We start from the raw sequence: 12,350 nt of genomic DNA on the forward strand, positions 1-12,350 counted from the left end.
ATTCTCCTCTGACCTCCAGCATCAACAAGGTATTGTCGCCCACAGGACTGCCGCATACTGGATGTTTTTCCCTTTTCACACCATTCTTTGTAAACCCTAGAAATGGTTGTGCGTGAAAATCCCAGTAACGGAGCAGATTGTGAAATACTCAGACTGGCCCGTCTGGCACCAACAACCATGCCACGCTCAAAATTGCTTAAATCACCTTTCTTTCCCATTCTAACATTCAGTTTGGATTCAGGAGATTGTCTTGACCAGGACCACAACCCTAAATGCATTGAAGCAACTGCCATGTGATTGGTTGATTGGATAATTGCATCAATGAGAAACTGAACAGGTGTTCCTAATAATCCTTTAGGTGAGCGTACATGTAAATGCAATGTAAAAAAAATTCATTATTCACTCAAACTACATGTTTTCATAAACCTGTTTGGCCATTTTAGCAGAACATAAAATATTTTGAAGAACCGTTTTCGTCAAAACAATGAAAGCCAATGGGGTGCAAAACTACATCCGACCCTCTTGACTTTCATTTTTGTGTTAACTAAATTTTCGGGTGGAAGTTACTTTAATGTGATTATAAATAAATGGGAAACATGTAGCTAAAATAGCGCACCTTGAATTCATAGGATTCCTCGATGACAACCTCCAGTTTGGGGTGTTCTCCTAGCATTGGCTTCCCCATGTCAGCAATGCGTTGTTCTTCTTCACCTGTCAGAGGCTCCTCCTCTTCCTGCACCGGCTCTTTCTCCTCATCTGAAAACAAAAGCTCCAGTCAGAGAGGACGAGCCAGCCAAACCAGCCACCTTATATGTTCAAATTATTGTTAGTGGATCAATAGGCTTCAGTGGATAAACTGGATTGTGTGTAAATACATTTCTGTCAAAATGCTACAGTGAACACAAGAATTTGGCTCTGTGGAGGAAAATCCTTTAAAAGGTCAAAAATCACAGATCTCCGTTGATAAATTTAGAAAATTGGGTCCATTTCACAAAACATATTTTTATTATAGAATACACATAGACCTCTATGACCCGGTATATGAGAAATATGTCAGGGGTAGGGTTTTTCTTTCATTTGTTACATGCGCTGAAGCTTCTATGGGCCCAATGGGATTCTGGTTAATAAGTGTGTGATATAAGCAACCCCTGATCGTGTGACTGGGTTTAGCCCAATCAATCACCCACATCCACACACACAATGAAATGAGAGCGTCAAAGGCAAGCAGCAGATGCAGACCTAAAGGCACAGAGGTATGTTTGGAAAGGAAAACAATTATGTTACAGTGGAGACACATGCACACACTGATGTGGACAGACAAAAGGGAAGACCTGGGAAAGGAGAAAATGAAAATCCTTTGGCCAGTGGAAATGTAATTTTTCAAGTCCTATCACATACATTCTCTCTATCACTTTCTCTTCCCGTCTCATTTCTTTCATATTTCTCTCTCAGTTCATGAGCTCAGCTGGCATGACCGCTACACCAACAACAGCAATAGTCATAAAACAATGTTATGACGACTACGTTCCCAAGATCAACACAAACATGAGCCTCATCTGCAGAAACGGCTTTATAAACGAATGAAAAACTTAATGGAATAAATAAATCACGAGCCACAAATGAACCCTGAGGCATTAGTGGAGGATTCCAGCAAAATTCACTGTCAGATTAATGGCACAGCAACGCGTCTCTGTAGCCTAAACACTCTCTCTCTGTCTTGATATGATATGTTCATCTTTTTTTTGAGACGGTGAGTTTAAGGTGTTTTCCACACTTTTCTGCCTGTTGATTTGTGAGGTAACAAAATACAAACAGTAACACTATCTTTTTTTTGTTCCTTTCCCTCTGATTGCAGTTCATTTTATCCACTGTGTTTTTTGGAGTCTTATAGCAAATGGTTTTAGCATGTATTACAGCCTTTCATTTTACTAACTAAATTGAAAACAAGAACTAATTGGACAAAATATAATGGAACTTTTTGAACAATTAGGTACTGAAGAACAAGTCAAGATGAAATGAATAGCTGAAAATAAAATGACCAATAACTAGAGAAAGAACTGAAGAGGAACGGGCTGAACAATAATTGGGTCAGAGAGGTTTGACTGATGTCATGCACAAATTCTGCAGTCAGTCACATGAATTATGATAGGAACTATACAGAAAACAAATAGAAGAAACTAATATTCCCAAATTTCCTAAAAAAGGAAATGTAACTTGCTATGAAAAAAAGAAAAAATTCATTTAAAACTTTTCTATATTATTATAAATTAATTGATGAAATAAGCAATATATTAATATTAAATATAATAATAAAAGCAACAGAGTAATATTACATTTAATAAAAATTATCCAATAAATTCAAATAATTATTTAATTTCTTATATGTAATGGGGGCTTCAAGGACAATAGGTTGAGATATAAATACATAAACCTATTTCTTAAAATCTTAGATGTAATAAAGTATGGGAAATAAAAGAAAAAATGGTTACATTTTGATAGTTTTTGGTAATTGAATGAGATTCTGCATATTTTTTCTTTTGTCTGTAGATGTGAAACACAACATGAAGATTGTGAGGTTTGTATGCGTGTGTTAACTGATATTGATTTTACAGGCTAAGGGTCTCTATTTCTTGTTTTGTCCTTGAAAACAGAGCTATCATTTTCAATCGGCAGCTTGGTGCTGCACATCTTGCATGCATGCATGCACGCACGCACATCCATTGCTTTCATTATCCTCCAACCATTCTTCTACTGTCCTTTAATTTCTAGTTTCTCTTCTTTTGTTCATCTTGTTGAATCATCTTACAAACGAGGCTAATCAAAGCCAACTGGACTTGATTACTAATTATTTTGAAGACTTTCATCACTCACCTGAGTGTTTTAATCAGGTTTTTTGTTAATCACTGATGAAGCTGTTGGCAAAAACATCATCAAAAAATCCATAACCAAAAACCACTGCGCTTGATTTGAACTCTACCTGATGCTTCTCTCTCTTTTATTTTCCACGTCTTAATCTCTGAAACTCTTTTTATTGTATCTTATATTAATCATGCTAAAACATGGCATTAACCAAAACAAAATGAATATCAAGAACAAATATAAAAATATGATAAAAGCATTTGATACACATCAAAACATTGAAGTGCTGGGGAAAAGAGCTGTATTGTTTCCTGGAAAATAAATGTTTATCTAAATGTGAGATGAAACACACTCAAACAGCTTTGGCTTTGAAGACAACTCACAATCTTGAGCTCGGAGTCTTTTTAGCTGCCCTAATCTCTCCTCATGATTTACAGCCCAGCTTCTGAGCTCATTTGCTGGTGTGTCTTGATGTTTCCTTTGTGTCTATTTATGAGATTATTGCGAGGAAACCAAATTAAACAATTCACTTTGAAGTTTTCTTTCTGAACCTGAAGCAAACCTTATATGGTAAACTACACAAAGATTTTGTAAGAGATGATTATGACTATAAATTAAGGGTCATATCATACATTTGTTTTATTGTAATCACGGTTTCCACAAAAACATTTAGCATACAAAATATGAAACTGTTTTCAGTACTGATAAAAAGAGATGACACTGAAGACTGGAGTAATGGCTGTTGAAAATTCAGTTTTGCTATCATAAATTAATAAAACTGTAATAATAAATTACATTTTAAAATATATTAAAATGGAAAACAATTATTTTATATTGTAATAATATTTCAAAATATTATTGTTTTTGCTGTATGCTTAATCCACAAAATGAATCCTTTGTTAGTAGAGATATCCTTCAAAAACAGAAAAAACAACAACTCAGACTCTGTCTATACTGAAATGAAGCTGCATAGAATACTTGCTCTGAAAGGTTCATGAGCACATTAATATATGCACATTTAAATATTAAGAATGCCTTTTATGGTAGATGCAATTGCTCCCAAACACCAGAAGATACTATTACTTTAACTAATTAAAGACAAGAGTATGGAGAAAGTGTACCAAAATGTTGTCCTGATTCTGGCAAGGCTATGCTAAAATTAAAAAAAAAAGAAGAAAAAAATATTTAAAAGCCGCACATACCCAGCAAATTTGTAATCTCTTGTTTTAGAGCAATGACTGATTGACAGATGAGTAGGAGCTCCCTCACTGGACACATAAAAATTGATTAGCAGATACATTACCTTTATTTACATTTGATTTTTAGCTCTGTTCACTTCACTATTGTGTTAACTGGGTCTAAATTATGCCAGTTTTGGAGCAATAATCCTTGATTTACACCAAAACAAGAAGAATTAGGCTCCTTCAATGTATGTGTAATGTATATGTGTTATTGTGCAAGTACTTGTGAAATTAAGGAAAGCAACTAATTGTCATTAAATTATTAACACACAGCAAACCGACACCAGGAGAGAAAGAGAGAAGGTGAGACTCTGCCCAGAGGAAGAGAAGAGTAAAAAGCAAAGGAGACACTTTGAGAGGGAAAGAAACCTCTGTATACTGTCCATCCTCTCCTTCTCCAAATGGGCGTCTGTAGCTCTATGTAAAAGCTGCATTGCTTATTGTATTCCTCTCGATTGAGAACCCTGACTGATATCGTCTTCCTGCAGAAACAAGACAACAGGAGGGGGGTTGGAATAATGCATGCATGAAACACACGCACACATACACACAAACAAGCACACGCGAGGGCCTGGCTGGAGGGCTGGTGGCGGTGGACTTTAGCCTGTAGTTGATCCAGATGATGATCCAGAGCAGAGAGGGTTCAGAGTGGACCGGTGTTAAGTGTGTGTGTGTGTGTGTGTGTGTGATTTCCTCTGAAAGCTCAGGCCATGCCCCCCACCTCTCTTCTCATTGGTCTCTACGAGCTGGGGTTCTCCGATCTCCAGGAAGAAGCTCTTGTTCTTCTCGTATTCTTCGTCATCAATTATCCTGACTTTTATTGTTTTGCTGGAGAGAGGGGGAGAGAAAGAGAAAGAGGGAGAGGAAGAAAAGAGTGAGGAAAAGCCAGGCCAAGGGAAAAAGAAGAAAGATAAATGGCATGCAGTCATGCACAGACAGACCGTCAGAATAAGAGGATGATGCAAGAGAGACAGAGAGAGAGAGAGAGAGAGAGAGAGAGAGAGAGGGAGCAGCCTCACCAAGTCTGACTTTAAAGACACACTCACAAACACAGATGCAGTCAATATTCCCTCTAATTTTTCCACTTGCTCCACGTATCCTTCATTTACTATATAAATAAATATTTTTAAATGCCTCATACACTAATTTACTATAACATTTGGTAAATAAATAGGGCTCAGTCACTTCAAAATTCTAATTACATGATATTTATTTTATAAGTAAATTCATCACATAAATCAGTATTTATTTGGAAAGCCAAATCAATTAGGAAAGCCAAACTGAAAAATCAAAGACATTCAAAGACATTGAATAAACTTCACCAAATGCTTTTATAAGTCAATATATTGTTTGTTTTATCACTGGCTAACATAATCCATCCTGCAGTTGAGTTTGCCAATCATAACTATTTTTTTACAGCTTAATTAATCATACAAAAGTAATTTGTTAAATTGACAGCCCTATAAATAAATAAATATTTAGTTAAATAACATATATATATATATATATATATATATATATATATATATATATATATATATATATATATATATATACATATATATATATATATATATATATATATATATATATATATATATATATAATGTGACTAATGATAAATGGATATCTAGAGGCTATCATCCTATTCACAAAAAGAAAAACTCGAGATTTTGTGGAAATATAAAAATAAAAATAATACTGCGTGGCTTCTAATAGCTTGTGTATGAATCCACAATCGATGTACTGTTCTAGGATGCAGTCATTAGTCAGCGCTGCATATTTACAAGATTTATAACAGCTTCAGTTGCATATTAAACAAAATCAGTGAATATGAGGATGGACTCTTTTTGGCCTGCCTGAATTCTTCCATATGCACACATCCGACCGAGTGTGCTTAGAGGGAACTCTGAATAAAAACCTCCACTTCTAAGCTAACAACCCCATCATCAGAACCAGAAACAAAATCCTTCATACACACATTCAGATCACCTGACCTTTCTACAAGAGCAACCGCAGCGCAACATTACAACCATAAAATCCCCACAACCAACCATGTCAAATTCACTTCATGTCATGATCAAAGTCAACAAGGAAGTCTAAATCCACTCTCTTGGATTATCTTTTTTCCACAACAAATATCATATTTCCCTCTAAAATAATTTACATAAATGGATTGTAAATTTACTTCTTCATTTGATTTGACTTTAACGCAAGGATGATGTGTTGCTGACATTGTAGCAATGTTTCATTAATTGTTATTTAAAATGTAAATAATCTATAATTTGATGAAGCTCTGAAGATTGTGACGACTGAAGGAGAGTGATGAAAAATCATTTTCGCTCGGTAAAATGTTATCAGTGCCAACTGAACAATCTTCAATTAGGACACAGGTGCTACAGCAAGAAAGACCGACAGTGAAGAAAAAGCAGAAGAGACAGAAGAGTTCTGGCATATGCTTCAAGGAAGTCTAACAAATGCAAACACCCTCTATCTATGTTTGTCTCTCTTCATCTCTCGCATCTCCAAGGCAATTTCATTTTCCTGCCATCCCATTGGTTGTCACAGAAACATAGAGTTAGATCGGTTCCAGATCCACAAAGTCAGGTGCACTAATATGTATATGTGTATGTATGCATCTGTGGTTGTGTGGGTGTGAAATGGTGTGAGGGAATGACCCTCTGCACTTCTCATCTGAATGTGGGTTAGGTTCAGCTGAGGTCACAACAGCACTCCAATGCTACATCAATAAGTCATAGAACTGCTTTTACATGCACACAAAGGTTTTAAAATGACAGCACATTTTAGTATGTGTGTGTGTATAAGTGGGGTTGTTTTTATATTTATTCTTCGTACCTTTTGTTCTTGTCAAGTGTCTTTGATATCGGTTGTTAAATCTGTCATCTGTAGTTACTGGACACCTGCTTTATTTAATTACTCCTCTCATATCTCCCTCTCCCATTTCAAATGATGTATCAAATTTATAACTGTATTAGACAATGGCTATTGAATCTGACAGAAAACAAAGTGATTTTGTAAGTGTACGTGCTGTAGATGAGATGTTAATTAGAAACATTCTTAAGCTCCATGAATAGCAGCAGAAGTTTGATCATTTTCAATTTTTATCACTTTCATTAACACTGACAAATAAACATTAAAAACCTAAAAAAAAAAAGGTGCCTATAAGTGGCCCATTAACAACTGACATTATGGGAGGTGTCAAATAGGTACAGCATGCATTAGCGTTAAGTTTAGTATCAGCAGCTATCGTGATAGGGGGTTATTTAATATCAAGTAAAAGACCACACATTTCAGACACTTTGCAGTAGTGCTGGGTGGTATACCAGTTAATACCAAAAACCGGTGTATATTTTTGTTACGATTTTAATATACTGCCATACCGATGTATTTAATTACTCAATGTTCGGAACGAACGTTATGTTGCGCCGCGGCCGCGCGACACTGTTTCAGACGGACCGTTTACAATATTGCACTTCTAAGCAGCGACTGTGAGGCGTGGTGAGGGTAAACACAGTAGTGCTCTTGTGTTACGTTATATAAAGCTGCAGTAGGTAACTTTTGTAAAAATATATTTTTTACATAATAATGTTAAACCTGTCATTATGTCCTGACAGTAGAATGTGAGACAGATAATCTGTGAAAAAATCAAGCTCCTCTGGCTCCTCCCAGTGGTCCTATTGCCATTTGCAGAAATTCATCCGCTCCCGGTAAGAAACAACCAATCAGAGCTGCGGTCCGTAACTTTGTTTGTGTTCAAAATGTAGAAAAATGTATATAATAAGCGAGTACACCATGAATCCATTTTTCCAAACCGTGTTTTTAGCTTGTCCTGAATCACTAGGGTGCACCTATAATAAGTGTTTATATTCTGACTATTTTAGATTGCTTCGGGGGTACCGTGGCGGAGTAACCCAGTACCTTTGTGATTCTTCACAGACATAAACAGAGAGAAGTAGTTCCGGCTACGATGTTCTTCTGCAAGACGCAAGCAGTTCTGTTTATTAACCGCTAGATCATCAAAAGTTACCTACCGCAGCTTTAAATAATTCTGAACTTATGTATATGTTTATTTATTATCTCATTAAATCTATCTATCAAACAAATCTGTCTGCCTTTATATATATACACTGACCTATAACTGAACATGAAGTGGATGATGGATCGGACCCAAAGGTGTGTTCCAATCACTGCAGTCGCTAATTCACTGTAATGCAGCAGCGGCAAGCAAATATATATACAAACACAACCTGAACACACAAACATGTACACACACAAACAGGACACTGAATATGATCAAAACGAACACAAGCCTCTTAAATTCATTTACAGTAGATGACAGTGGCTTTATGTGTCTATACCACATTCCCCTCTGAGAGTGCCCGTCTCTCTTTAGCAGCTCAAATTTGAGCCTGCAGGAAATCAAAGCGTGCTTTAGAGTAAGCCAAATGGGCAAGGGTTTTATAGGATATGTTCAGGGTCTTGAATCTCTGATCAGGGTGTTACATAAAGCTGCTCCAATTCATGCCTGACCAAGCACACAAGATCACACACTCTCGCTTATGAAAGACAGAGGGGAACAATGCAGCACACATAAATGATATGACATTATTTGTTCATTAGCATATCTGCATTGCAGTAGCCTTGATCGGAAGAGCCCCTGACACTCACTCACACACACACTAACACACACACACACACACACACACACACACACACATACACACACACACACACACACACACACACACACACACACACACACACACACACACACACACACACACAACAACAACAACAACAACAACAACATAATTCAAATTCTCTTTCAAACAAATCCTTTAAATACATATATAGCTTATGCAGTTCATCAACCACTTCCTGTTTGAAATGGTCTTTGGGTCGATGCTTCTAGAGGATCTGCGGACAGGTTTTATAGACCAGCTGTGGGACAGTCAGGAATCTTGAACTCACACACTCTTGCTGCAGTGCTTGTAGTTGATTGCTTGTCGCTGCTGCATTACAGTGAATTAGCGACTGCAGTGACTGGAACACACCTTTGGGTCTGATCCATCATGCACTTAATGTTCAGGTATAGCTCAGTGCAGCTGGACTGGAATGAGATCCAGACCTATTAGCTAAATTTATAAGCCAAAACCACACATACAGTACACACACAGTTTAACTTACAGCGTCCAGAAACATTTGCCAGCAATTAGATCTGTGCTTAGCAACCGGGAAAGAGCCAAAATAGAGCCACTTTTCAAGTGTGATTTACCAAAGGCCAGATTACGCCGCATGTAAGAGAGGCAGAGAGAGAGAGAGAGAGAGAGAGAGAGAGAGAGAGAGAGAGAGGGTAATGTAACCTCTTTGAAATTCAGATCATGTCTGATCCTTAACCCGAGGAAGAGCCACACCAAATCAATATGAGCTGACTTGTGTATGTATGTGTGAGTGCGGGTATGGATGTGAGCATGTTTAGAAGGAATATAGAATTAAGTCTTTTACATGTGCCATGGTAAGACAGAGGGCAGAGATTCACTAAGAAAGATTTGCGTCTGCTGATGATGTTGCTTATTTGCACATGCTGTGCAAATTAACAATATTATTTTAGCAGCCGATTCACTGCAGGAATTATGCAAATCAGCTAACAGTGCAAATCATAGACTGTATAGCATGTAGACTGTATGAGACATAAATATTATGATTAATGTATTATTATTTGTAGAAATTTAATTTGAATAACACATTTTACATTTTTAAAAACAAAAAAAAAAAAACTTGATTGCATATGGTTAAGATGCAGGTTTATGCGCTGAAATAAAACATGCTTTTCTCCTCAGATTGTGTTTATGTCGAATGCAACCATTTTCCAACATGACCAGAAGAGTAAGGTAACGCATAAACTACTACAACTAATAGAATTAGTAGTAGAAGTAGTAAAAATAATAATAATTTTGATCATTATTTTTATTATTACTACAATTTTTACTATTGTTGTTACTACTACCAATTTATATAAAATTGTAAAGATTGTAATGTCAAAAAAAAGAAAAAAAAAAAAGAAAAAGATTGCATGTGGTTAAGATGCAGTGAACATTAAATCCATTAAACTATGGAAAATTTACACTTGAGAGTACAGTACTAAGTGTGTGTCTGTGCACGATTGTGTGTCTCAAAGGCCAAATGAAACTCTTTCGAACAGGACCAGAAGTGCAAGTTAATGCATAAAATAATGTAGGAAACTGCAATCTCTCCTTTTGATATATTCTGTACTGCAATCAGGATGCAAATATGCATGCAAAAATCTTATGACCTTATGATCTGATTGATGCTCACTTAAGCCTACTGTATGTAACACCCCACCACACACAGTTAGAGGTACTGATTGTGGTGTAGTGGGGTTAAATGAGAGCCTGCTGCAGAGACCTGCAAGTGAATAATGGAAGGAGATAGATGGGAAGAGAGAGGAAGAGAAAAACAGGGATGGAAAACTGTGAAGACAAACATATATGCCTTCAATAGATGCATTACAAGGTGCTGAATCACAAACTTCATCTTACATGTGATTTTCAATAATCAAATGATTCGAATTTGTTGACATTACAAGTCGGCAACTGATTCTTTATCATTAATGTAGATGTTTTAGATAGGCCTGTTGCCAGGGAGAAAGTGAAAGTGAATATATATATTGTGCTGAGTGGGGCAGGGCTTAGAGCCGTGTGAGCGAGACTGATGGAGTAAATGATAAGGAGCTACACCTGTGCCACTCACCAGTCTCGAGTCCCACTGAGGAGCTCCGGAGGGTAAAAGGAGGAGTGACGACAGTGCAAGACAAGAGAGAACCAGGCCTGGACTTAATTTTTTATTTATTTTTTGTGTGTGTGCACGGCAGTCGTCCGTGAGGGGCTGTCCCGCTAATTCCAGTTTTGTGTATATTTTATTATTAAACTTATGTTTAAATGTTCGCCTGTTTCCGCCTCCTTTTTCCCATGACTACACACACACACACACACACACACACACACATGTTTCACATGTTTTTGTGAAAAGTGGGGACATCCCATAGGTGAAATGGTTTTTATACATTACAAACTGTATATTCTATGGCCGTACACCAACCCTACACCTAACCTAACAGGAAACTTTGTGCATTTTACTCATTCTGTATGATTTATAAGCGTTTTGAAAAATGGGGACATGGATTATGTCCTCATAAGTCACCCTCTCCTTGTAATACCTGTGTCATACCCATGTCATTATACAGAGTTGTGTCACAAAAACAAGAGCACACACACACACACACACACACACACACACACACACACACACACACACACACACACACACACACACACACACACACACACACACACACACACACACATACTGTATATGAATGGAACAACAAAAATGAAATAAACACATATATTATGTATAATTATATATTTAATATTTTTTTTTATCCAATTGTACTTTTTCAAGACATATTTAATACAGATTTGTACACAGACTACATGCATTCTGAAAGAGTTGATTATTCTTAGCATTTTTTCATGTGAGTGTCAGTTTATGTTTCTATTGTCACTTAATTTGCAAAAGTGCTGGGAAACCTGCATTCCATCAACTTAATTTGGAGGATGTATGTATCTTATATCTTTACTATCTTTTGGTCCTGTTCACTTTTTCGGCTCTCTCTGAGTTCTCTGTTCCAGGTCAAGGTGAATCCAAACTGAATGAAAGATTTTTGTTCTTGACACAGTTTCTCAAATCTGAACTGTCACAAGAGACTGAAATGACAAGTAGACCCAATTTCAGAACCACAGCACTTGAAAACCTCCTTTGCTTCTGTCTGCTGATATCTGGCTCACCCTGCCCCTCTTTCTCTTGTTCTCTCTCTTCCCAGTGTCTTCCTCTCTCGGGTGAGTTTTGATGAGCAGGTCTTAAGTGAGACAGTTAAATAGATTAATGGTAACTGGCTATGTGCCTCAGGAGACTAATGTATGCTTGTGTGTGCGTATATGCAATGTGTTTTTGTGTTTTTATAATGTGAAATAACTTTTTAAACTCCTTAGTGATAAAAGCATTTTGATATTCATGAGCTTTGTTTTGCTAATCATTAATAATGTATTAATTGAAAGAGCTGGAGTATGGTGAGATGGGAGGATGCAGACACAGTTCAACATGGCACTGTGTTGATAGTCCTTAGAGCAGACAACACAACACCCATCC

General features: G+C 36.8%; 1 protein-coding gene across 3 annotated transcripts in view; it reads right to left on the reverse strand.

Moving 5' to 3' along the window:
* Positions 1–12,350, reverse strand: part of LOC113113701 (sodium/calcium exchanger 1-like) — a 90,126-nt gene that overhangs the window by 18,084 nt on the left and 59,692 nt on the right. For 2 of the 3 annotated variants that reach the window (XM_026280119.1, XM_026280117.1), the window contains exons 3-4: positions 4,470–4,582; positions 617–756 (exon numbers count right to left, since the gene is read on the reverse strand). In XM_026280119.1, the coding sequence (XP_026135904.1) occupies positions 617–756; positions 4,470–4,582 (253 nt within the window). Of the gene's footprint in view, positions 1–616; positions 757–4,469; positions 4,583–4,821; positions 4,929–12,350 lie in introns of all 3 variants that reach the window. The other variant, XM_026280120.1, reaches the window with a different exon arrangement.

This window comes from Carassius auratus, chromosome 14 (assembly GCF_003368295.1).
Source record: "Carassius auratus strain Wakin chromosome 14, ASM336829v1, whole genome shotgun sequence".
Lineage (NCBI taxonomy): Eukaryota > Metazoa > Chordata > Actinopteri > Cypriniformes > Cyprinidae > Carassius > Carassius auratus.